At 41.8% G+C, this 27,657-nt stretch overlaps 1 protein-coding gene across 2 annotated transcripts in view; it reads right to left on the bottom strand.

Annotated features, from left to right (window-relative positions):
* Positions 1-27,657, bottom strand: part of jade2 (jade family PHD finger 2) — a 259,041-nt gene that overhangs the window by 215,287 nt on the left and 16,097 nt on the right. For both annotated transcript variants that reach the window (XM_049592610.1, XM_049592611.1), the window contains exons 2-3: positions 12,396-12,459; positions 2,626-2,711 (exon numbers count right to left, since the gene is read on the bottom strand). In XM_049592610.1, the coding sequence (XP_049448567.1) occupies positions 2,626-2,711; positions 12,396-12,459 (150 nt within the window). The remainder of the gene's footprint in view (positions 1-2,625; positions 2,712-12,395; positions 12,460-27,657) is intronic.

Raw genomic sequence — 27,657 nt, 5'->3', positions numbered from 1 at the left:
GTAGGTGTGGGACAGAATGGGCAGGAGGAGAGAGACGCTTTGTTGAGGATTTTTCTGTTGAATCTAATTCAGCAAAGTTTTAATGCTGAAATGACATCGGCTGTATGCAAATGACGTCATCTGGCAACTTTTGGTGACTTTCGGAGCTAACGCTAGCTGCTGTTGTTGGAAAAGAGTTGGCAAAGTAGTTATGTGAAGAAAGAAAAAAGAAAGCTTGAGAGAGCAGCTAATGTATTTGTTGTATGATGATTGGCTTCCAGGATAAGGCATGGTAAATGTACTGCAGATAAACACTCTTGCCTTAGATAAAGAACAGACGACAAATGAGTCGCACCGTTATATCGGCAGTAATTTAATAACATTGCCGTTCCATATATAATTCTTGAATTGAATTTCTGTACAGTATGTGCGCCAGCTGGAATACCAACAGCATGTCATTCCTTTCCATGACTGAGGGGCACAAACAGCAAAACAGGGACAACACATCAACAAATAAAAAGGAATCAACAAGTAATGTAAGAGAGCCCCGAAGAAGTGCAAGTCGCTAAAAACTCGAGAACAGTACGATGTGTCAATATCTCTCCAGCAGCTCCAAGACAAATGCCAACACACTTTTCATACTCAACAAGTTAAGCTTTTCTGACATCAGCTTAGATGCACATTCTTGACTTCAAAACTTTGCGCTGAACCTTTGACAGATGTCACCCGCCCCTTTCTCTTTGCTCAACCTTTCCTGTCACTCACTGCTACCAAAAAAGCAGGAAAACGACAGCAAAACATCATCCTTTTTACAAAAGAGCAGCGTGCCCTGGAGCAAGGCGAGGAGGCAGCGTTATGAAAGGGAACGTGGCCCCTGGCTCTTCAGCTGAGGCCCGGGTCAGAGCAGAGAGCTACAGTAGTAATTACTGAGAGACTGATTGCTGACAGGACCTTCCAACAGCCTGTGGTTAACTGGATGGAGCTGAGGGGGAGGAAGCTTCAAATGCACAGGCATGACAGATGCTCTGCTGATGACTTGTACTTCAGGGTGGTTCGGGGGCATGCATGCCATTTTGCTCTATTCATCCTCCTTTCAAAAGTTGCAAAAAAGAAACATTTGTGCTCTTAAACTTTGGGCGGTTTTTCACATTTTTTGGAGGACAGATTTGGAGGCGAGAGCAAATCACCCTCTAAAATTCATTTTGTAAAAGATCTTTGTTTTAAATGCTCCATCGAACATCTTCAGCATTTGAGAAGTGCCATCACAGGCTGTTACCTCCTCTCCTTTATTCAGAAAAAATCTCGTTGCTAATTTTTAAGAGTAGATGTAATTTGCTCCAAATGGTAGATAGTTATTTCTGGAATGAAACTCTTCAAACAGCAAGTTCTCCTTAAACAGATTTGAACCCACTTCACTGACAGTGGGAGGAATGTGTGATTGTGGCAGGCAAAGCATCGCCACAGCTGGTTCAGTGCACCATTTTCAAACTGGATTATGCCAGTTTCCTCCTCAGGGTGGTCATTTGAGAGCCCTTGGGATCGTTTGTCGTGACCATATGGATGTAACAACCTGGTATTTTAGCCAACCAGTCTGTGCCATCCATGCGCCTGGTTGATTTAGCTGTGGTGACGGAGATGGCTGTATTTACATTGGCTACAAGTGTTTGCTCCAGTTAAGAACTGATATATAGCTGCAGTGGCTGGATCAGGGCTTTCGCTACCTTAAATCTAAGTAGGATGAATGGTGCACAGCAGGGATACTCAACATGCTTTACCTGAGGGGCCACTTTTATTTACATTTATCAGTCTATATAATAAAAAAATGCCTGTTTTCAACTTTGCCATGTTTGGTGTCCTCACCTGTCTTGGCTAAGAGGTAAATCCAGTCGCAGCAGCCCTGCACAGATCAGGTGTATGCAGGGGCGTTCATAAGACAATCAGGGCTTAGACCTCCATTGAGAAGTCAAGGGTATCCTCCCCTGGCACTTTTATTTGGATAAACAAGCTGTATTTTGGTGCTTGTTATACACCTCTGCACCCTATTTACAATCCACGTACCAAAAAAATCCCAGTGTGAATCAGAGTATTTTCACTGTGGTTGGTGGGCCACCCAGCACCCTATGTTGGGCTAGATTTGGCCCACGGGCCAGAAGTTGAGTATCACTGGTGTACGGCATGGTACTGTTGCCACAAATGGTCTCTGTTGATCTAATTTGCCCCTTGAGTAACTTCATTTTGTCCCATATATTTATGCATTCTTTGACAGGAGAATGAGCTTGCGTTTGCATAAGTTGTGGTTTGCAGGGTTTTGTAGCTCAGCATTACAACAATCAGCTCACAGTAACAACTCTGCCACCTGAGCTTGTCCAGAAACCATACACAGCCCCGACTTAAGGGCTTACATTAGCTACTGGGTCATAAAAGCTGCAGATCATGTCAGTGTTCAGCAGCCCCAGCAACCAGACATAATATTGGAATCTGACCATTTATGACAATTCAGCAAAGCCACAACAAATAACAGACAGCAACTGAAGTGGAGCAACACTGTGAGCGTGTAATGGCCAAAACAGAGTCTGTGTTTCATTAAACACATTTTTTGTACTGTATATGTCTGAGTCACTGAAGTGAGCTGCCACATTTATTTACCTCTGATGGTTTCTTGTGCTGGTGGCGGACCCATGTGCTGCTGGTGCCCGTATTCTTGGATGACCTGGACCACGACGTCACCTGACCTGTAGAAATAAAAAAAAAAAGATGACCATGATCAGTGTGTCAGACTAACAAACATATCTTTCATATAAAACTCCATGAGAGTGCTTTAGAGTAACTGGTTGTCATTAAAACGGATTATATACTGTAATTTATTTAGTTATATTTTATGGACAACTTGGATGCAAACATTTGAAATACTGTATATAACATATATTCATACTTGAAAGTGGAAAGGCTGTACTCCCTCTTTCACTATCTATCATTCATTTTCCATAACCTCTTATCCTCTTGAGGGTCGCAGGGGGCCTGGAGTCTATCCCAGCTGACAGTGGGTGAGAGGTGGGGTTCACCCTGGACAGGTCGTCAGATTATCACAGGGCTGACACGTAGAGACAGACAACCATTCATGCTCACATTCACACCTATGGCCAATTTAGAGTCACCAAGTGACCTGCATGTCTTTGGACTGCGGGAGGAAGCTGGGGTACCTGGAGAAAACCCACGCTGACAGGGGGCTCCGCCACCCTGGGTTCAAACCAAGATCCCCCTTGCTGTGAGGTCACATATGCTCACCACAGCATCACCGTGCCGCCCTCTTTCACCATGCTCATGTACAATTTTGCTTCCTCAAGTTGCTAAAACACATGTTAAACTTGAATAGAAAGGCTAAAAATGTTACACATCTACATCTGTCCTTGCTCTTTTAAAGTCTCTTACCACGCTGTTTGTGCTCGTCCTCTGTTTACCTCATTGTTTCTCCTTTTTGTTTTATGCCTTTTTTGTTTAAGAAGTCTTTTGTGTCTCTTGATTCTCTGTATAATAGTATGTCTATTGTTTACTCTTTGTGTTCAATTGCATTTAAGCATCATCTCCACCATTGTTGATTGAATTCCATCCTTTGCTTTTGCATATCTATTCCCTGTGTTGTATATTTTTCTTGTGCCAAATAAAGGAAACTAGAATTACCACCTTGCAATTATATGCCTCCGCAAACCAGTTAAGTTGCACTTACAGTTTACACCCATGTCTGTGAAAACACGGATGCTTTACTCACATCTTCCCCCCGGCAGCACAGAAGATCTATACGATCAGCACAGTTTCAAAGTGAGCACCCAAGATTGTATCACCAATTCAGTATCTGACCATGTTTCCCCTTCTGTTCCTGAGATACGATTTTGAGTATCAAATGAAAAGTGTTTTTGCGGAACATTATGATGTCACAGTGAAATTGACCTTTGAAGATTTGGATATAAAATGTCTTCACATCAACATTAGATCATTTTAGACATTTGTGTGAAATGTTGTTGTAATTAGCACATGAATTCTTAGGTAATGCCAGAAACATGTTTTGTGAAGTCACAGTAACCTTGACCTGTGACCACCAAATTCTAATCAGTTCACTGTTGAGTACAAGTGAACGTTCGTGCCAAATTTGAGGCAACTCCCTGCAGGCCTTTTTGAGATATTGCGTTCACAAGAATGACACAGACACAAGGTCACAGTGACCTTGACCTTTGATCACCAAATTCTAATTAGTTCATTGCTGACTCCAAGTGGACATTCGTGTCAAATCTGAAAAAAAATCCCTCAAAGTGTTCTTGAGATATCCCGTTCCAAAAAAATGAGACAGACAAGGTCACAGTGACCATGACCTTTGAACACCAAAATCTATTATTGAGTCCAAGTGGATGTTTGTGCCAAATTAGAGGACATTCCCTCAAGGTGTTCTTCAGATATCATGTTCATGAGAATGGGATGGACTGACGGACCGACAACCCAAAAACATATCACTGGCATGAAGGCATAAAAAAGTGTTCTTTTAAGGACCACAGGAGAAAACATGAACATTTTTCTAGTAGACAAATCAGCACAGCTTGTGACACAGTTGTTAAGACAAAGTATTCGCTCATCTGGAGCAGAACATCAGACAAATCTGCGTTTGATTTGTCAAGAACGTGCATCCACAAGTGTAAATGTTGATTTGAAGTGGGGGAAAATGAAGAACAGGTCTCTGGCTGTAGATCAGACTTCATGTTCACAGCGTGCGTTTAAATTCACTCCAAAGGAACTTTATTGTCCCAGTGGAGAAATTTGTTTTGCACAGAGGGTTTACAATAAAAACACTGTAACATCAGCCATCATGGGCCAGCAGGGAATCAGTTACTTACTAGAGAGCAAAAAGCTACTCATCAATGTAAAAAATGTTCTTAAATGAGCAGTGATGGAGTTCACTGGCTTTGCAATTTACTCTGATGGAGGCGATTCAAACACCGCAGAGAAACACTAAAAGAAAAACAGCCAAACAAAAACCTTGTCCGTGACTTTTCCGACGCCCGTGGCACTACCACTGAGTCAGGCCTTTAATTGAAGCAGACTGATGATGATCTATTAAGAGGTTTAATAAGTAATGACAGTATAAATAGCATCTTGTTAAGCAGTTAGTCCACTGTGGTCCTTTACAACCTCATTAATACACAACTTAATGGCAATTAACCAGACGCTGGAGCCAATATCCCACCCACCGCTTCAATCAGCAGCCCTGTGTGTGTTTTCCTGCGTGCCCATGTATGTGAACAGAAGGGCATGTGTGTAATTTCATTTATGCCATTATTCTAGATTTTTTAAAATCACAAAACTACTGCAGCAGATACAGCCGAAAGCTTATTTTCATCTGTGCACCGCAAAGGAGGCTGTCATTAAAAATTGCATCACATTGGCAATTAAATTACATCACACTGGCATAATGGAAAACAGAAATTTGCCAAAACTGTGTAATATAGCACATTGTGACTGTGACTGTGTGTGTATGTGTGTGTGTGTGTCTGTGTGTGTGCAACCGCCCACTCAACATATTTCTCTCACCACCACAGCAGTGCTGCCACCATGCTAATTTTACTTGTGACGTCTAAACAACTAACAGCGCCGAGGGCAGAGCTGCTGTCAGGCTTGTCTTCAAAATTACAGACTCCCGCCTTCTGCACACACACACACACATATAATTCACACATAAACATATACACTGTATATATAGAGCTGCTAACACTTCCATGTATTTGCTCATAGTCACAGGATCACACACACTTTGCTTTGCATTGACTCAGTGTCTCAGTCTCTCGCAGCTGGCTTTATGTACTCACTGTTGCACACACTCGTCTACACACAGACACTTTCACTGCCACAGCATGACAGGAAATATGGAGTGAGTTGACAGCCATGAGTGGGTTTAATCAAGTGATTTCAAATTGATCCCCCACTCAGCTGTTCTGAGTGGTGGTGTCAAAGTAAAACCACCCAAGCTGCAACCTCCAGAACTGAAAAATGGAGCTAACGCAGAAGTGTCTAAAACTGCAGTTCCTCAAATGGCCACTTGAGGCTGGCTCCTCATGGTAAAATGCCCAACTTTACAACAGAAATAAACATGTTTACAGCCTGGTACGAAAAACTGTTTTGGTCTCTATAGCTAATTTCCCTCTTCGTGTCAACTGTACGGGGGTTGAATTTTTAGATAACTCACTCGTTCACATTTTTTTAAGGCTTGAAGTTATACAAAATTAAGGGCGTGTTCACTTTGAGTGACAAAGGCTGTTTGCAAGGGGTCACCACAGTCTACAAGTCAGATCCACCCCTCGCTCTTCCACAGCTCCAACCTCTCATCCAAATACTGGTTGTCACCTCTGGCTCCAAAAATCCAAGATGGCGACGGCGAAAATGTCAAACTCAAGGTTTCAAAACAGAAGCTCACAAACCAATGGGTGACTTCACATTGGCTACGTCCGTTATTTATAAATTCTATGGTGCCACCTTGCAGACTGTGGTAGGACACAATGTGTGCGTTTGTGACAGGGTTGGGGGACTGGATGAATATGTCAGCTGTTGGCAACTGGCTGAGTATTGTTGGTTAGTACTTTGGGGCAAAATAAATACAACGTTGTGTCAATCAAGTTTGCACACTGACGCCGGAATTCCACTGGATGCGTGTCTGTTGCGGAACGGCTGCGCTGGTTATCCGCTGCATGCTCCGCCATCCGTCAACACCCACCGGCTGCGTTTGCTGTGCGGAGCGGTGCAGCTCCGCGGGACAGCAGGAGTCACGAGGACCCACAAGATCTCACGAATTCACGTATAATCGCGCGATATAACAGGATCTAGTTTCTATAAGTAGTAGTAGGAAGACATCTCGGTGCACCTCCATGATTAACATCTCCTCGTCCATGGTGTCAACGGGGTGAAATGACGTCTGAAAGCCTCTGACCTGTTGACTTCAGGCCTGCCTCCGCCCATTATGACGTTTTCAAGGTGTAGTGCAGGAAAATATATGATCCCCCGTGAACACTGTGTATTTTATTTTGAAAATTAACCAGATGTTTCAACAAAAAGAACAATAAAACGTATCAGAATCAGTGTGCAAGGTAACGTTTTTTTCGTATGACGGTTTAAAAAAACACAACCAAAGAAAAACGGACTCAGCGTGCAAAGGCCTTAACTCTAAGGCCTCTAACTCTAACTAAATTAAGGGTCTATTTCGATCAAACCAGAGTAAGTGATTGTTGGAACAGTGGAGAGATCAACCAGGATGATTTTGGTGAGTTTGGATGAAGTGCATTTTACCATAAATTACCAGGACACTAAGCTAGTCTTAGTTTGGTAAAGAGAAAAACTTGAATTCAGTGTGTCGTATGGTTGTATTTCTCTGTTTAATTAAGAAAATATGTGTAAGAATATTTCGTTTCTTGACATTTTGTGAGTTCATTTTCTATTATTTAGACTAAAAAATCTAAGTGAGCCTGCGGAACATGGAGAACTCTACCAGCTGAATTACAAGGAAGGGTTAGGATGGCGGCCACACCTGCCCAAACACATCAGCAGTTGCTGGGTTTTCGGCTGGTGGCAGCTGGTTGAAAAATTTCAACATATCACCGAACCCTAAACTGGGGCAAAAAGACCCTACTTTGTACAGAACAAACTCAGCAAACCACAAAAAAAACACTGACACAGTAAAAGTGTTATGGTGGCATTTCAAACAGGTGTGTCTATGTGTGCATCTGTTGTACGAGTGTGTGCTCATTGTATTAATATTTTAACACATCTCAATTTCTAAGACACCTGAACATCTGTGGGAGATTTTAGAGTGACGTGTCTGACAGCAGCGCTCTCTACACCTCCATCATCAAAACACCAAAGAGACTTGGAGAATCGCTGCCAAGAAGCAATGAAGCTGTTGTGGAGGCTCGAGGTGGAACAACACCTCACTTAGACACATTATGTTGCTTCTTTTCATTTGTCACTGATCTGTATATGTGTTCAGAATATATTCAGTGGGAGTGTGTGTGCCAGTCTGTTGGACATTTCGAGTGTACTCATGCATCTGCACTCCACTTGAGAGAGAGAGAGTGTGTGTGTGTGTGTGTGTGTGTGTGTGTGTGTGTGTGTTTTACAGGTTACATCCACACACTCCACCAGGCAGCTGCACCACATCATCACTGTGTGGCCAGATAACCAAACGGGCCGCAGCGCAGTAGGAGGTTACCATCATGGCCGTGTGTTAATTAAAAGCCCCGCTTGGTGCACGGCAGGCAAAATTATCATGGGCATCCTTCAATTAGAAACCTGATAACCTTCAGTCAACAGATGCAGCTGGAGCCCACACTGCACTGGCCGGGGGAAGCTAACAGCTAACGGCTAATTATAAAGCAGCAGAGAGTGCGGCCTTCAGCGCAGGGTGGCTCAGTCAGGTCTGAAAAACAGCCCGTTAAACCTGCTGTAAAATCATTTATACATGCAGACCTGTGACCACATGACAGTTAAACCTGTGCGAGGTCATTCCAACCTCTGGCTGCAGTTTTTCGAGTGTGAGTCACTACATCACCCAGAATTCATCTCCATAGATCTGAATTTTAAATTAGCTAAAAAGCTTTTTTTAATGCAGAGGGTTAAAACATTCCTCATCCTGTGAGCCCACAGCTTTATTTAGAGAACTTATTTAACTTCCAAAAGCAACTTCCGTGTCTGAACTTGGACTGTTACTGGCAAATGAACTCTTTCTATTCTTAAAGAACCAGTGTTTTTTTCTATTAAAAGTCTATTACACTGAAATAGGCAATTTGATTTTGTGTTGATTCCAGATAAAGAATATCCCAAATGAAAATATGTTATTCTGAAATATATAAAAATGCGACAAAAGATAACTGTGAGTACTTTTAATCATTTGTCACTTTGGGCATTTTGTTGAGGAACTTCGAGAGTGACTAGAGTGTGCAACAGTAGAAAAACACCTCTTCCTTACATGACGTGACACGGACGAGGGAACATCAGATTGTTTCCCAATGAAGATGTCCTAACCTGACTGTGCATCAGTGAACAGGCGAAGCAACATGTTGCTTGCTTGAAAAACTGCTCGCCCTGGCTCTTCTTTCACAAAGCTTCGCACACCTCCAACCAATTTTCAGAGTAACAGCAAGCCCTTGCTTAGGCTTGCTCAGGGCTCAGCGGGCTCCCTGGATGTTGTTGTCACTTGCAGGATATCTGTACACTTTTTCGCACTCTATCCGCCAGAGTTCACTCGCTCACTGTATGTTAGGAAGAGGTGTAATGGACCATTTCAGTGGACTTGCATTGCTAGGTAACAGCATGCGTTCATGTTTATGTTTTGTCAGCTGACTGCATGTTTATACAACAGTTAGTTCCGGCCCTGCAATCTGATTGGGGCATCACATCACGGTTATTTCACTGTGTATGTATTACTCCGCCTCACAGCTGATTGCAATCAACAATCAAATAAAAACTGACGGTTAGTGTCAGTTAGGTCAGCAGTTGCATCCCTGGAAAAGTATTTAAACAAACTTCCACCAGATGCAAATGCCCTTTATCTGAAGCCCAGGACGACAGCAGCTCACACAGACAATATCTGGTACACTAAAGCTCCGCTGGGAATGAACTCACTCGCACAGATGTGTAAAGAGGCGGGGAGAACAGCTATCTACACCAATCACAGCCTTAGGACTTCTGCCATACAGAAGCTGTCAGATGCGGGTCTTGAAGCGAGGGACATCATGACAGTGAGTGGGCACAGGTATGAAGGTGTTTTAACGTAGCCTATGTGTAAAGTTAGTCTTCTAATTAGGAGTCGGGCCCTAAAATATAACTTTTGTCTTGCAGGTCTGACAGCTTGTTAAAAAGCTACTTGAAGCTATCCATGGAGAGCAGGAAACGATGGAGCAACATACTGTCAGATCAGAGGGCAGAGTCGGCTGTGCCTGTGAAGCGACAGTCCACCATGCAGCAGCTGGAGACTTATTTCACCGGCTGCACAATTAATGGAAATGTGCAGATAAATATGTATCAAGAGTAAGTGCCTTGCGCACCATGTCTGCGTTACATAGCAACGGTGACAGCGGAGTCCTGAGGGAACTATTTTTGTTGACGGAAGATGGTCGAGTGCCGAAGACAATCACAGCCGTGACGATATACGAGTATAACATCACGAGCTTGAGTGTGATATTGCTTAAATATACACTGCAAAACATTCCAACAGGATGTACAAAAGGACCCAACATCTAAGATCCTCATCAGCAGGGTTTTCAGGTAGACACAACACAAAAAGTTAGAAAGTGAGTCGTAGTCTTGCACTAAACATGTTGTTTTCTAGTTCACTTATGTATCTATTTTTCTGTGTATGCTCGGCTGACAGTGTCAGAGAAATGGCCAAACAAATATATTTGCTTGTTATTGTAAAATGCACACCACAAAAGCCAAGAATTAGTCATGGTGAACTGCCAAAAGCCAAGACGAATGACATTTGAAATTAAATTAAAATCGCTCGCTGTCTTCAGTGACTAAATCTTCCTGCTTGGTGGACAGCTATCAATTGTGAGAGCCAAGTGTGCTTGTGTAACACTGTACCGCTCTTCAAAGACTGTTTATTATCAAACCATTTTCCAGCAGAGGCTGCCAGTGTCGGTGATGTGTTAGACGGGCCAGATGTTCCCATCATCATGCAGTGTACGTCTTCTGTCTGTCTGTCTCATAGACTGCGTATAAAGACATGTACAGTCCATTAGACACGAATCTTTCTATACAGTCGGCTTTAATCTTCAGTCTATGGTGTGGTTATTTGAGTCAATGTCATGACTCTGGGTCCCTCTATCAAATACATCCATCACTGAATATCTGTTTTTCAGTCAGCATAAGAACTACGTGTTGCACGTGCTTAACATGACCTCCAAGGCACATGAGGCCAGATTTACTAATAAAATGCACACCACAAATGTTAAATGTTGTGCATTAAGCATCTGATTTACTAATACAGCATATCATTAAGATGCATGCACACAGGACAGACGAGGTGCAGATCGCCTGTCGGATTCGTCTGAGATCACCAAGCTCAGAAAATAATATGACATAGTGTAATCTCGCAAAACATTAATTCCACTGCAGTGCAACTCCACCCGAGTAAAAATATCACTCATAAAATGATCATTTTAAAAACATTATTAATTATGTAAGAGTCAAACAAGTAATGCAGTAAGCAACCGGTTCAAGAAGCAGCTGATGTCTCACTAGAATACTGAGGTAAGTGCAGAGTGAAAATTCAAGTTTAGTGAACACAAACCACAATTCCTTGCTTCCTGTTTGTTTGCTGTTACAAATAATCTGATTTCATGCTCACCGATGATTACTGTTTTCTGAGGAAATGTTTATAGCCATATGTGGGCCTATATTTGTATTTATTTATCCTTATATAGCCGACTAGGGCTCACTCAGGTCCCGTTTATACGACAACGATTTCAACTGATAGCGGTGCAATTTTTTGGAAACAGTCACTAGGCATGTGCAAGAAAGTCGACCATCACAACAACAATGGCGGACTCCCGAGCTCTGCTTGTGCTGCTCACCCTGTTGAATTTATCAACGCTTCCGCATCATAGTGTAGATTCACTGTAGCAACTCCACCCTGTCGTCTGTCCAGACAAACGTTTGTACAGTTGCCATTTTGTTTGTTTATACATTGCCACTCTGTAGAAGGAAGCGTAAGCGTCATACCGCCAACTACTGGCCTGGCATGTATACTGCAGCGTTTTTGGTCATTTTTGCGGATCCGTGTGCACGCCGATTGTTATCAAAACGTTGTCGTCTAAATGCGGAACTTTTTTCAAAGTGAAAATGAGAAATGATTCTGTTTTCAGTGGATCATTCTCATGTAAACATGGCCTCACTCGGTGTCTGGTGTAGTGTAGATTTCTGTTAAATAGAGTTTTTTTCCCGACTATAATCTTTCTTGTGGCTCGTAAATCTCATCTATGCTGTCTTTCTACGTGCTTTTTTTAGAGGCAAGGAATATTTCAAAATCTTTCATATTTTTTTTTTTCTCTTAACAGCGGCCCTCATACTTCACCATGCTTAACAGCTGCTTGGGCCGCCTAATCATATATCTATTGTAGGTGTGTTTAAGAAAAGGAAGTCTTAATGAGCAGAGGAGGACGACAGCGAGACAGGAGGTAAGTCTATATGGAGAGTGAATACGAGAAATACCCTGCGGGAGGTGACTAAAAACCAGCCAGCTTACTGTACAACAGCAGCACAGGAACTCACTTTTCTGACACTTCCAGGTTTCTTACTCCCTCTCACACACACACACACACACACACACACACACACACACACACACACGTTCCCTCCCCTTCCCTGAATCTCCCTCTCCAACTTACTGTCGGTGGTGTCGGAGTCGTTGCTGCTCGTGGAGTATTTTCTCCTCTTCTTTTCGCTCTCCATCTGTCAGGATGGCAGGGACGGGGGGGAGGGAGGGGGGCAAGAGAGAGAAAAATGACGAGTGAGAAGATGTTCACCATGAAAACACAAGTGTTAATGAAATAATGCGCTGATGGCACCAATCTGTCAGAGCCTCCAGCCGGCAGCCTGCCAGAATAAACTGACTTGATCACCGTTACACATTAGCACTTCGGACTTGCCGGGAACTTCACAATGATACAGTTGTTCTGTTTCTTCACATACAGTGGGAGTCCTTGTTCATGTCGGCTGTGAATTCATCTGGCATTAGTGCTGCATTCACTGGGAGCTATTGTACAAGTCCCCGTTTTATGCATCTGCATTAATACTCTAAGTACTTCTTTCTTAAGACCCCTTCCAGGGAAAATCCAGTTTTTAGCCTTGTAAACACGTCCATATGGTGATTTCTACAAGACATATAATGAACAAAATAAGCAGTCAATGCCATGGCTGAGCATTTTGCCCTTAGAACTGCAGTGTACCGATGACAGTCTCAAGAACAGGGATTCAGACTCCCACGGTTTCTAATGTCACAAACCGAAGGAAGAAATCTTCTCAACTTGCAAGGTGGGGCTTCCAGTAACGCCACAACAAAACAAGGAGAATATACATATACATATACATATACATATACAGTATACAATATACATATCGTATTTTGCAAGTAAAGCTTCACTTTCACTTCAGTTTCTCAGAGCTGGTGATCGGGAACAAGGTTTATCTTGCGTTACCAACACATTATTAGCTGGTTGATAACGTATTCAAGTTAAAGGCTCATGTTATCTATTAAAGGTGGGGGAAAAATCAATTCATATTAGCATCACAGGTTTATTTTTTGATTGTTTTTACAATTTCCAATTTTTTATCTATTTTTTATGCCCAAATCAATATAAATGAAATGCAGAAGTAAAAAGAAGTTGCTGCTTTTTGTGTGGTAATTTGGGACTAACCTCATATCTGTTACAAGAAAATAAGATGAAGCGAGAACTCAGAAAATGCAAACTCTCTACAAACTTTCTGTTGCTGCCATTGCACAGGTTAGATTCAGCACACTGTGACCCCCAGCGTTGGAGTTTGCGCTGGCTGAACTCAAGTTACTACAGTCGCTACTGAGGGTCTGTCTGCAGACCCAACTCTGTCATCGCACAGAAGGAAGCATCTATTCATGTATGTGAATGCAACATTTAAACATTAATGTTCAGCTAAGCTGTAATGTTAGCTAGCTCAGTGGTAATCGGGGAACCAGCAGTAGATGCACACTTCCTTCTGCAGGGTGATATGGTTGGCAGTTGTAGTTTGGTAGAAAGAAAATAGTTTCCACGTGAAATTGCTCACAACATGGTCTGTGGATTATCTCAGGCAAATGAGTCGTTATTTCTGAAAAGACATGTTGAGTTTTGTCAAATGTAGTTTTTGGTGCCGTCTAGTTTCATTATATTCAAGACAAGGCAGATATTTCTATGGTCGATATCTCTGACACTCGGCAACTTACACCAAAATAGTCTAAACTGATAAATAGCACTACAGGTAAGAGGAAAAATATGTATTTAGATTTTAGGGTGAACTGGTCCTTTAACACAACAGCAATACGGAAGACATGAAGTTAAGACGTCTCTATGGAAAAAAGCAAAAACCTTGTTTCTTGCATTTGTGGACTTTTTTTGAGTCTACACACTTAAATAAACTTCAATTACACCCATTTTTTCAAGAGTGACAACAGGTGTATTCAACCCACAATTTTCTGACCCTCGATTTTGCTGAAGTATGAGTCTCTCCTCAGAGGTGCAGAGGAACATGTGAGATGTAGCAATGAGGGAATGCCTATAGGACATCTACTGTATCTAGCAGATAGACACTGGAAATCTGACTCAATTTTCTGTCAAGGCAGCAGAGGGAGAGAAGATGAAAGAGATGTTTAGACTAGACAAATAAAGGAGATGTAACAGGCAAAGAGCTATCCAAGAAAGAGTCAGAGAGACAAAGGAGGAACGTCAGAGAACGAGGACGGAGTGTGTCAGACGGAAAATATGTCAGATATATATCAGACAAAACTGTTGGTAAAAACTTTAGGAGATGCATGAAATCTGACTATTGAGTTGTAAAGAAATATGTTTTAAAAACATTTATTTGTCAAAAGAAAGCTAAAATAGCACTTTTTTTCCCAACAACCATCTGCTTGCCTCCTCTTTCATTTTTTGGTCAGAACACATACAGACAGGTGCCAAATTACAGGGATAAATCTGAGTAAATAAGTGGTGAAACATATCAAAATGGTCCAAGGGCTCACTGATTGGTTTAATGAGCATGAAAATAATGTAAATGATACGCTACAACCTTCACAGTCACCAGATCTCCACCCAGCGGAACAACTATGGGTTGGCCTGTGGTGGATCACCACCTCCTTGAGACATTTTATGTCAACTTGTCCTCTAATTTGTCACCTATCTCGTTTTGCTGTCATCAAGTATTCATGTTTGAATTTGAGTCCAGATGGGCCACAAAAGATGACTGTGACTATATAGTCATATTTTGTGACCATGGAGCACCAGTTTAACTTGCAAATACTATTAATACATAAAGTTGAGAGCTGTTAGTTTGTTTCCAGCTCGCACTCATGTTTACAGGTGCAGTGACAACAGTTTAACTTTATGTTAACTGCTCACCTCTGACTGTTAACCAGAAGCCGTAAGCTCATGGCAAAAACATCAACACTTCAGGCCCGAGCCGAGCAGGGTGCTTCAAAATAAATGCACCACTGGTTCCACTTTGATTTATTTAATTACAACAATACTTTAACTTTATCATAACAGTACTTTAATGAAATTTATTATGGCTGTTCTTTAGTTAACTTTATTGTAACTTTAATTCTTTTCATAATTTTAGTAGTCAACAGTGCTTCAGAGGAGATTTCAAAATATTGCGATATATATTGCGTATCGCGATACAGCCTAAACATATCACAATATTAACTTTAAGCCATATTGCCCAGTATAGGTAATTTATATATGATATTGTAATTGTTCTGTAGATTCAATTAAAAATGCTTTAAAATAAACCTACCTTGCACCGTACCATGCTTAATCACATTTGCTTATTTTCTTCTTTTATTTATCTTCCATACAAACAAAAAACAACAACTGCCACACGAGACAACACTGAGTTTAAACAAAAGACTTCAAACAGTAAAACTAAAATTCCTTCAAAATGAAAGTATTAAGGCCCAGACACACAAAACAGTCATCACAGAACCATTGGCAATGATAGCTTTTGCGCTGTCTCACGTCACCTATGTCTCCACAAAAAAGTTGCATTTGAACCCAACGCAAAGACTATAGCTAACAGCCAACTAGCACATACGTTCTGCACCTGCATGAGAGGAAATAACACTCCGTAGCAGCAGCCAGCTGTAGCCTGTATTCATGGCTCGAAAAGGGAAACTGAAGGACCGCCAGGATGAATTCAAAACACCAGTTAGCCATATAGCACATTAACAAGACAACCTTATGTTTAGAGTACAAAGCATATTTACCATGTGCTGGTGTACAATAACACAAACTATTCCGAACCATTTCTGCTACAGAGCTCGATATCTTACGCCTAATTTCATCTTGTATAACAAGTTTGTTTTGATCTCACACACTCTTAACTTAAGTTTTTTACTTTACTCACTTTATATTCTTCTCGCACACTGACCTGAACTGCCAATCAGAGTGATTTCACTCACCAATGGGCTCTGCCGGCTCCAACGCCAATTCAAAATGCTAAATTTACCAAAAAACAGGCGACAAGGGTCGACTACAGTGCCAACAGAGGGACACACCACAAAAAATGGGGGGACAGATGCTCACCGACGGACTGACATTGACCTATGGCGGACTGATGGATTGGTGTGTCAGGGCCCTGAAGGTTCTTGAGAAGAAAAATGTCACTTTCCTCCTCTATGTCTGCCCAAATCACATTACCTTGCAAGATCATGCTAGAATCACAAGATCACACAAGACTCCAGCCCTGAATTGCTACATAGCCTGCCCTGAATAGGTCCTGCTGTATAAACGGTTTCAGAAAATCTTTACCAGTGGACACATTTCTACAATTGCACAGTATATACCGCCCAAAATAACTGAGAAATACCCGATGGGCACCTTGTTGATAAGATGCCATATTATCATTCAAGAATAAATAAATCATACTTGCACAAGCTCAGGGGTTTATTTTAAAAGTGACCCAGACAAGGATTAAAGTGAAAAGGAAAAATACACATCAAAAAGAATTCAGCCTGGAGATATTTTTAATCTCTTACCCTGGTTGCTTGACGGTCAAAGAGGAAAATATATAGAGTTTCACAAAGAGGACAAAAAAAGGAGGGCATGGGTCAAGAGAGTCTGAAAGAGAGAGAAATGAAGCAAAAGAGAGGGGTATATCGAGTCAAGAAGTCAAAAGGAGGTTTTAGCGTACGACTAGACTGAGGCAGGAAGGCCAAGAGAAGAGGAGGTGGGTTACAACCTTCAGCATGGGGAACGGAGATTTATGTGGCCGTAAAACTGGGCTATTCCCTCTTATATGGGGCTCTTCCTGTACCCCGGCCTCCCCGCCTGCCCTGCACACACTTAACCACTCTGACATTTATGCTGACAGAAAAACACAGCGCTTCTTCGCTGCCTCTGACTATTTCCATTCCCAAGTCCTGTCATCTTTACCCTTTCCCTCTTTCTCCCTTTCCACCCCCCTTCCCATCTTCCTCTACTTATAAAAACAGAAACACAGGGAGTCTGTGGACTAAGGTTAAGTACATTATTGGCTTCTACAGCCTCCCTCTCACTTCTCTCTCCGTCTTCCCACCTCTTCCCCCATCTGTCTAGCTCTACCTCATCTTCCTGCCTTTGAGGAGAGTGGTTAAGTACATCATTGACTTCCTCCAGCTACGTCTGTCTGACTTCAAGTCTGCACGCTTGGATCCATCTCAGGGTTTCCCCTCGCCTATTAAACTCTCAGGCGACCCACTTAAACCGCACTCAGGGTACCAAAGTTGTTGTGTTTTTTTGAAGCAGCCAAGTCAGTTTTTTTTTCCTGACCACCCAAAGGAAAATGTGAACAAAAAGAAAAGATGTGACATAAAATAGTTGTGAGGATCTATTTGTTGCGCCGGCCTTCTAAATGAGTCACTTTACAAGTTGTTTGAAGCATTTACAAGACAACAGGGTATGCTGTGGCGGAAACGGCAACGGGCTTAACCAAACATGGAGGATTAACTGCATGAGACTTTCAAATTTCACTGACCAAAACAGAACATTTTTGGCCAGAAATATTTACTCAGGTGTCTCCCACATATTTGGTCGCTATACCTGTGGCTACAGCTGTAGAGGGCTATTTTTCATGATTAGTTTAACTGAGCACAGCTCCGTCCATTCATCAACATGATGGCTTTGATTTGTTGCGTTACATATAAGAAACTCCTTCACTGTTTTCAATGGAAAGGTCAGGGTTATGAAAAGCATTCATCATGAGATGGGAGGCATTTTAATGCTTTCAAAATGCAAAAAAAAGCATTTTAGTTTGTGAGACAAGAGAAGATCCACTAGTAATTTTAGCTACACAAGTCCCACTGTTGCTCCGAGGGTAAAACATGTCTCTTTTCTCCAATTACCCATCAACGCAGCAACCTGGGTTCAATTCCCAGCTGCAGTGCTTCCAGCTTGGCGAGGAAACTCCATCAAATACTTCTGACAGAGCTTGAGGGTGGGAAACCTGTAGACTTGTAGCGCTGGCTCCCAGAAGATGTAATAGATCAACAGTCGGGGAAGTGCAATGGGCCTTTTTGACATGTCACAGTAGGAAACACACGGATGTAAATAATACAGTTTCCTAAACCTCCACATACTAATTTATTATGCGTGCAGGTTTGGCAAGGAAACGTGCAAACAGAGCTTTCAAGCTCTGGACTCTAAAGCGCAGTTCAGACCAACGATTCGTGATGAGATTAAACCGTTTTAGAATATTGAAGAGAAAAGTTGCAGCGGTGTGAAGTGACCATTTCAGCTCGACTCTAGTCGGCTGATGGTGTCACCTACAACTCCACTGGTCAAATCGCTGGGGGCTGGTTTTGGAACGTAAAGCACATCACCTGTTTCAATAGCCAATCTGCATGTAGTAAAGTCCGCTGGTTGAGTCAAAATGACCGCAGATGGCGTGTCCGCATGCTGCAGCAGATGCGCCATCCCCGTCGGGCCCTCTGTTTCTGTCCTCACAGTATGCCGGTGTTGGACGGTGGGTCACTGCTGCTGCTCGCTGTATGCCTCCTCACACACACGCTGATTATTTATATTATTGTGGCGTATTTATCACGAATACAGACAATCTCACACTTGTTTTGTCACCATTTCATCACTACTACAAATCCAACTGTAGCCATTATCCCACTATCACTATGATCATTTATATTTCAAGAAGCTACAAATTATATTCAGCCACAAAGTAAGCCTGAAAAGCTGAAAATCAGAAGAGAAGTACAGAGAGTTGTTGCATAGAGATGATACACCATCTTATCAAGTTGCATTGGTGTGAACTGGCAGGTTTTTAGAATGGTGCAGAACAGAGCATTGCAAGCAGTAGCCTGTTTCCACTTGTCTTATTACAAATCTTTGGTCTGAACTGGACTGAAGGACCCTGACACACCCAGTCAATGGTCTCAAAAACTGTTGGTGAACGTCTGTCGCCCTGGTTTTTGCTGTGTGTCCCGCACTGTTGGCATTAGTCAGCCCTTGGTGCCTGTAAATTTGCTCACTGGCTAACTAGCACATTGAATTCTTCCTGTTGGTCCTCCAGCCTCTGTCTTTGAATGACGAATAGAGACTTGCTGCTGCTATTTTCAGATATTTTGCAGGTGCAGGACATTTGTGTTAGTTGGTGGTTGGCTGTAGTCTTTGCACTGTATTGAAGTGAAACTTGTTCTTTGACGTCTGTTTGGTGTCTGAGCTTTAAGGTTGGCAGATCTGACCATCACATACTACTACAGTTTGTTTCTGACATCTAAATAACTGAGGTTATGATGTTCTTGAATTGAATGAAAAGCTATTCAGTGTGTCAGCTTTTCATGTTTATATTCATGACTGGCAAGGCCTCACATTAGCTGCCGCTTGAAAACGGCATAATATTTGTTTTATGCACTGTAGACACTTTTTTAAATGCCAATTATTTCACAGCAGGTTTTGCATTTAACAGATGGTTGACACTTGAGTTTCAAACTTCTACTCAGTCAACCAGTCTCTTGTCTTCACAAAGGAGGGGGAAAGTTTTCACACTGAGATATCAGTGCGCTTGTGGCTAGCTGCTGACATTTGGTTTTCATTTGGTTTGCTGACAATGCTAACCAGCCGTTGCTTGGTTAAGTGCGAAAACTTATTCCCTGTTGTGTGAAGACAGCCTTCAGTGATTCTCCCTATAATTTAGGCTTTTTAAAATTCTTTGCTTTACAGCAGCAGTTGGAGAATAATTTAGATTTTGGTTCCACGTCTCTCCCAGTTTTGGTTCTTCTTTCTGTGTTTTAACTGTTTTGGGGTATGACTGTGATGATAAAAGCATGACTTCCAAGCAGAAGCCAAACACCTGCGTGATTGTATGCCTACTCAGGAGAGTTGATTGGTCTGAATTATAATGATTTTCTCTCAGTGCTGCACTGTTTCTTTTGCAATGCTGCCTCTTTTCTCACCATACTGACCAGGGTGGAAAACCATCACCAGCAGCCACTTTGATGAATTCTGGCTGCTAAAGTTGTTTAGTCTACTCTACCAGCAGCTTTTACAACAAAAAAAGGCTTATGTACACTATTTTACTTTGCAATCGTAAAATTATCACAAGTACTTCTATTTTTATTACATTTATTGGCTTTGTTGCCTTTTATTTGATCTATGCCGATTAACTGATGCAACATATCCATTTCATGCATTTATTGGCTTCTGGTATCTTTAGTGACCAGATAAGGGGTTCAGCGTCTCTGTCACATGTAGCTGTCATAGAGGCCGAACCCGTGATTGTAAGCCGACAGAACAGTCTCTTTAACCTCTTGTCCTGGTGGCAGCCCGGTATTTCTCAATGCGTATGTAAAGGGGGGAACCGCTGGCCCGTTAAGTGAAAGAACTGACGGTAATTGCAACTGTCACTGTATCTCCTTAAAACCCCCCTCCCTTCATTTTTTGGAGCAGGATCACCCAAAGCACGAGGCAGACTAACAGCCCTGCAACTGCCAAGAAAAGTCTCCAAGTTCATTTTCTCCCTCACTCAGCCCCCTTCTTCTTTCCCTCCACCTGATACCCTTCTTTTTCCTTCCACTCTATCTCTCATCCTTAGTTTCCATGTCTACTGTATGTCTCTCCGTCTCTCTTTCTCTCATGCAGTACAGACAACCCTGTCTCAATCAGTCCAGTGAACCAGAGCCCAGACTGTAGATTGAGATATTTCTTGTTCTCTGGAGAGATGGGGAGTAGATGAAGGAAAAAAAGGGGAGATGGGAAAGACTCACAAATGTACAACTTCATCTCAATCAGTCCAGTGAACCAGACTCCAGGTCTGCACTGGGTTACTTCCTGAACAGGAAAGCAAAAGACAGAGACAAAAAGAAAACACAAGGACAGAGAGAGCGAGAGAGAAACAGTCTGTGACTGTCTGCTGTCTTGCCAAACAGCTATAACAGATGGTACAGGAATTGCATGCTTCTATCTCTGGAGCCAGAATTCAAATGCTTTAACTCACATCTTTTTATAATTGTACCATTTTTAATTTGACTTTTGACTTTGTGTCTTGCCAAGACTGCTGACTGAAATAGCAAAGCTACTTAAAACCACTTTTTTTCATTTGTTGTTCAAACTGCTCAGTGTCAGGAAGGTCTTTCCTGAAAAAAAAATCCTCTGTTGCGTAAGAGATATCTGCTGGCTTAATTCAAAAAGATGTATCCATAAGGAGAACAGCTACAATGACTATTTACGTAACAGGCTTCAATCGCACCACTCTTAACTGTGCAGATACAGCAAAGCATTAGGTTTAACAGGAGGTCCTACTGTACATGAAATGTTTGTATGGTTGTTTCCTCTCCAACATGATCACCTGTGATCACTGGCATCAACTTGCAAAAGAAAGTGTAACTGTCACTGCCCACATACTTCCAAGCATCCTTTAGCTTGATACAGACATATCTACTACATGACACTAGAGGGCAGAGTCAAGCATTTCTGACGACAACAAAGACAGCAGAGAAGGTTGTGATAATGTACCTTTTAATGGAGGCAGCATTGTAGACAGTGATGGTCTATATGCCCATTAAATACGATGGATCGTTTTATCAATTAAATAATCAACCCGCCAGTGACATTGGAACAAAGTGAAAACATCGATTTTTATCATCATCTTTAGGATACGCTTTTATTTTGAAAATCTGTATCACCGTCAAACAGCAGCAGGCAGATGGCAAGAAGCCAAGAGAAAGACAATGAGGATAACGTTATTTACTCGGGAATAAATCAGCAGTGTGGAAATACTGTGGATTTTGGAGACAGTTGACAGAGCTGTTACGAGATAAAACTCAGCGTAACATTACCTGCCTGGACGGCATCTCCCTCTGCTAACTTCTCACTACAGTACATTAGCTGCTCAGTTTTAACAATGTTCGGCTGAAAAATCGCGCATGCAGGTTGAAATTTAACGTGCTGGGAGACACAGTGAGTTAAACCAACAGTGAGTGAGAAAAATAATAACGCTGCATGTAATCTGTTAAATTGTGAGTAGAGGGAAAAAAGTCCGCTAGTCGCTAGGCTTATTTAAGCAATGTAAACATGCATAAGCTAATAATGGTTACAGTTGTGTTTTGCTCAAACTATGCTATACTGCAGCAACAATTTCCAGTTGTACTGCTTTGTTCTATTTCATCCGTATCCTTGAGCTTTCAGAAGACGTGCAAAAAAACGTGCAATATGAACCTTTCCATGTACGTATCTAACATTAAGCAAAAATTATCCTTTATAATATGCGGAAATAAAATACTATTGTAGTACTTCTACTCATACAAATCCAATATTTAAACACACAGCAAACTTTTTTTTGCACATACTGCACTTTTTTTGCACATACTGCAGTGACCTTTTTCCACAGCCTCTATTCAATACTACAACAAAGAAAACAAAACAACAGAAATTCTCAGGTATGTCCAGAGGGGAAAATCGTATTGCATCATTACATAGTAAGGTTCTCTATGTGCTGTAGGTCTTTTGTTTGTAGGGAGTGTGTGGCAAGAGACTGGACATATTTGGACAGGTCTGGCTTATTATAAGCTACTCGCGCAACAAATCCTGGAGCCCAGGATAGTGAATGATATGAGTTGCCCCACCACGAGATGACCCCACAAGAGTGTTTGATATTTTGTTTTGTGATCCATTTTTTACCCATAAAATAAAAGCTGAACTGCCTCAAGAGAAGAGCAGGCTGGCCAGAGTCGAAAGACGTTTACCAGCTCAGACTACTATCACGTTGATGACGCAAAGTGCAGTCCTGTTGCATCTACAGGTAAGTCTAACGTGTTCCCCCCTCTGGTCAGAGAAACAGAACGCACACACGAAGGACAAACAGGAGCTAACAACACAGAGGGTCGGGGTCTCGGGTTGTATGCCACATTTCTAAAAAGTCCCACAGCAGCCTAATGTAGTGTTTCCATTGAGTGTGGTTATATATATTTTTGTCTTATATGGTTTCTTCACCATTCTGTTATGTTGCGTCATTATTCTGCATTACACTGCGAAATATTTGACAGTCAATTATTCATTTATATTCACTGATTCTATTTCTTGTTTTTAAGCATTTGCTGTTTCTGTAAGTCTTCCATGATGATAAACTAAGTATGTTTGGGTTATGGACTGTTGCTCAGACAAAAGCAATTTGAAGAGCTGACAAATTGTGTTATTAGAGGAAAACCAAACAATTAAATAATTAATGTGGAAAGGAAAGGTATATTTTTCAATAATGAAAACAGCTGTATACATAATCACACTGTATAAATAAATCATTGTTGTTTAACAGTGCAGTTTTCTAAACTGCCTTGTCATAGCATTGGTTTTTGTTGCATCATGATCCCATACTGTACCAGCACTGTCTAAACCTGCACTTTGTCAGAGTTGAAGCAGGACAATAGCTGGAGGCAACCAGCTGTCAGAGTCAATGAAACCATGTTGTACAAGGGAGACAAGACTATCAAACAGAGAGAAATACAACCACATTGTGAAATAATGTGGTTTTGGTTTGGCTGAACATTTCTGACAAATAAAAAATAGGTCTCCTGGCTAAACGAAGGAGGTAATGACGTTTGGAAAGGAGCAGAGAGGAAGGAGAGGTTCAGCAATCAATACAGGAGTGAGGAGACAGATCAGTCAAAAGGGGGAAAAAGAATGATATCCCAAAAGATGGGGGAAGACAGAAAGATGAGAGTCAGACTGAAAAACAATCGTATAAAATGTTAAAAAAGATTAACAAATCAAATACAGACTGCAGCAAGGATGCAGAGCTACAGAGGCAGAAAGAAAATGTCTGCTCATCACCACATAAAAACAAAAACACATTTCAACACAGAAATGTACAGGGTGTATAAATAACCACACACTGGAAATGAGGAGATATATGCAGAACACACTAAAAACATGATCCACCTTGAACTTAAAGCCCCCTACATCCTGTCCTAATCACCATGCTATATTAAACCTAACTAGCTTTGCTAATGAGCTCATTAATTTAAATAATAAACTAATGGTGTGAATATGAAGTGTGTGTCTCGGAGCAACTGGAAGAAACAGTTTCAACAAAATTAGTTTTTCCTTGTTAATATGCAAATTGAATACAGGGAACCTGTAGTGCAAGTATAAAGTTTGTCCAGTGTCACGTGCTGTATTGTTCTTGAGGATGTGCAAACACACAGACAGGCAGACGCCACCATGGGGACACATTGTCTCCTGCCCAGTGTGATTGCAGTGGCGGGATATAAAAATAGAAGAACCACGCATGCAGACATATACAATTTGTACGTCTTACATACATCGGCGAACGTACAAGCACATTAAAACACACATCATGTAACAGTTGGCGTGCTATCCACTGCCCTGCGGCCAAAGCTATGTTACATTAAAGAGCTATGTGACTGGGTTGTGGCCTCCTTTTCATGCATGGCTCACATCAGCCAGGGGGCAATGAATGGCAGCCAGACAATGCACAGTGTACACACACACCCACACACACTCACATGTACAAACAAAACAGAGGAAATGGCCAGCAGCGTGGCTAATAACTGAACCAGCAGGATTTGGTGTGATTGATCCAATGATAATCATCAGTCTGCTGAGGGTGAAGAAGTAAACATCACCTAAGAGCGCTACACTTCTCAGTGTTTAAAGACCACTCTACTTGTAATCCAGATTAATCCAGATTAGTTAAATGTAATCTAGTGAAGTCTAGATTACTCAAGCAGAGTCCATTAGTGTTTACTTTTAAAGGCCCTGCACACCCACACAGTTGTTTTCAATTAGTCTGGCTGATTATACATAAAGAACGGTTAAAACAGGATGTGAGGTAAATTGCCCTAATGAGTGCAACAAAACTAACAGGAGAGTATGGGAGATATAAATCAAGCCCAGTGTGTACACACCCACAAAGTCTTGAAAAGAGGCAGCAACATAAGTGAAACACCTGTGTTGGTGGACTATGGCTGTGTCAGAGTTTTAATCATTTGTATAACTTCTAATAATTTGGATTATCAATAGTGTCAGGCACATGTGAAAATTTCTGTCAAAGACTGATCTGTGATTTCATTTTACTTAAAGAGCAACTTTGGTATTTTTCAACCTGGAACCTAGTTTGTGTTCTGTGCCTAAGTGACTGATGGAGACGACAAAATTGAAATTAGTCCAGTATTAAGTGAGACTGATGCAGCCAGCAGCAGAGACATCTCAATCAGTGGCCTAGTGGTAGAGTGTCCACCCTGAGACTAGGAGGTCGTGGGGGGTTAGATCACCACGATTCCCAACAGCGGCGCTGCTGCTCACCGCTCCCTCAGGGGATGGGTCAAATGCGGAGAACAAATTTCACACACTCAGGTGTGGGACAGTGGGACTTTAACTTTAACTTTATTAACACTGATAAAAGACTTGACCTCGGGGCATCGGTGGGTTAGTGGACAGAGCAGGCGCCCCATGTACAAGGCTGTTGCCGACTCCAGCCTGTGGCCCTTTACTGCATGTCGTTCCCTCTCTCTCTCTCCCCCTTTTCGCACTTGACTTTCCTATCAATTAAAGGTAAAACTGCCCAAAAAAATATCTTAAAAAAAAAAAAAAAAAAAAAAAGACTTGGCTTCAACTTGGTATTTATGACCTGAAACTTGACTTGGACTTGAGGCATACGACTCAAAAAGGCTTGGCTTTTTTAAATTAAATAATTGCATTTGTCAAGATATTGAGGAGTTAGGCTGTTTTTGAACCTATCAGGACACGGCACACCAGCAGAGGCCAACAAACAGGGCACTAACCTTGACCTTTGACCCCAAATTCTAATAACTTCAATGTTGAATCCAAGTAGATGTTTGCGCCTAATCTAAAGAAATTTACTCAAGGCATTCTTGAAATATTGAGGTATATGAGGTCAATATGAGGTCATAGTGACCTTGACCTTTGACCACCAAAATATTATCACTTCATTGGTGAGTCCAAATAGATGTTTGTGCCAAATTAGGAGAAATTCTCTTGAATTTTAAGATATCACGTTTGTGAGAATGGGATACATACAGATGAACAAACAGATGGACGTACGGATGGATGGACGGACAGACAACCAGAAAACATAATGCTCTCGCTGGCGCAGAGGCATAAAAGGGAAAGTTTGCTGACACCCCCTCTCGGTTAAACCAGGCTCAAACATGTCCTCCTGGGTTTAGACAGCTACCTCCCGCTTTGATTTGAATTCCATCAGCTCGTGTGAGCCACAATTTCTATGCATAGTTTAGTGTCAGTCCAAAACATTTACAATAAGACAAACAGTGAAAAGGTTGACTAATGCATGCTGGGAAAGCCGAAGACACCTGGGGAGCTAATTAATTGGCTGACTATGACACTGCCGAGAGCACCATGTCTGACTGAGCGTTTAAAGGGGCCAGATCTCTAAAATGTGCGACAGAACGGGTCTGAATAAAAAACACAGCCGTATCTGGACACCTAACTGCAGGTGGGAGAGAAAACCATGTGTCAGCTATTTTACCAGTTCACAGAATCCGTAACACACTCTTGTGCTATTAAAGTAGGGTAAGCTTCAGCACAGAAACCCAGTTTGGATGCTCGAGGAAAAAGTCGGGTGAAAGCAGCCGTTACTGCTCAAAGACTAATAGTGTATGCTTGATAAATGACTGTTTGAGGGTGTGCTCACACTCACAGCGTGTTCATAGCAGCTTATTCACACTCTGGAGCATTTCTTCCTTTTAGTATTGCTCATTTGGGCAGGTGAGAACAATGCCAGTAAAGCTGAGGCAACTTGCACTCAGTAATCCAAGTCGTCTGTGATGTGATTAAAATGGTATATAACATAATCCAGTCCTCCGATAAACCCTCTAGTCTCACTGAATGGCAGGTCAAACTTCATTAAACTGGACAAGCCAAAGCCTCACTTGACTTGTGTTTATCAGCCTTGATTTGCTACTAACTAGGCACTGAAAATAAAAGTGTAGCCTTAATTTTAGCTACTGAAATCTTGCACTGTTGTCTCAGTGCAACATAGTCAAGGTGGATCTCAATGAATGCTAGCACAGGCTTCAAACTTTACTACTTAAACAATTTGGACATAGAGAAATTTCAGACCTTATATACCAATTTTTATTAATTAGATTTAGGGCTGTAACAGTATGGATGTTTTCTTACCACAGTGTCAGCTAATGTTTAGACCTCATGTATGCATTCTGAAGAGCGCCATGATGAACACATGTGATCACAGTGTACAGCAGAGCGAGGAACAGATTCAGCACTTCAGCTTTATTGTTGCAGCCATTGAAGCTTCATCTGTGTTATTATCAAGAGAGCAGGTGCCACTGCAGATGAATATGAGAAAAAAAGTGTCGCTGTTTGCTTTTAGGACATCCTGGCAGCAGCATACGCTCTACCTGAGGCAAGAATAAATGTA

This window comes from Epinephelus fuscoguttatus, linkage group LG12 (assembly GCF_011397635.1).
Source record: "Epinephelus fuscoguttatus linkage group LG12, E.fuscoguttatus.final_Chr_v1".
Lineage (NCBI taxonomy): Eukaryota > Metazoa > Chordata > Actinopteri > Perciformes > Serranidae > Epinephelus > Epinephelus fuscoguttatus.
This window is presented reverse-complemented; position numbering and strand designations above follow the sequence as displayed.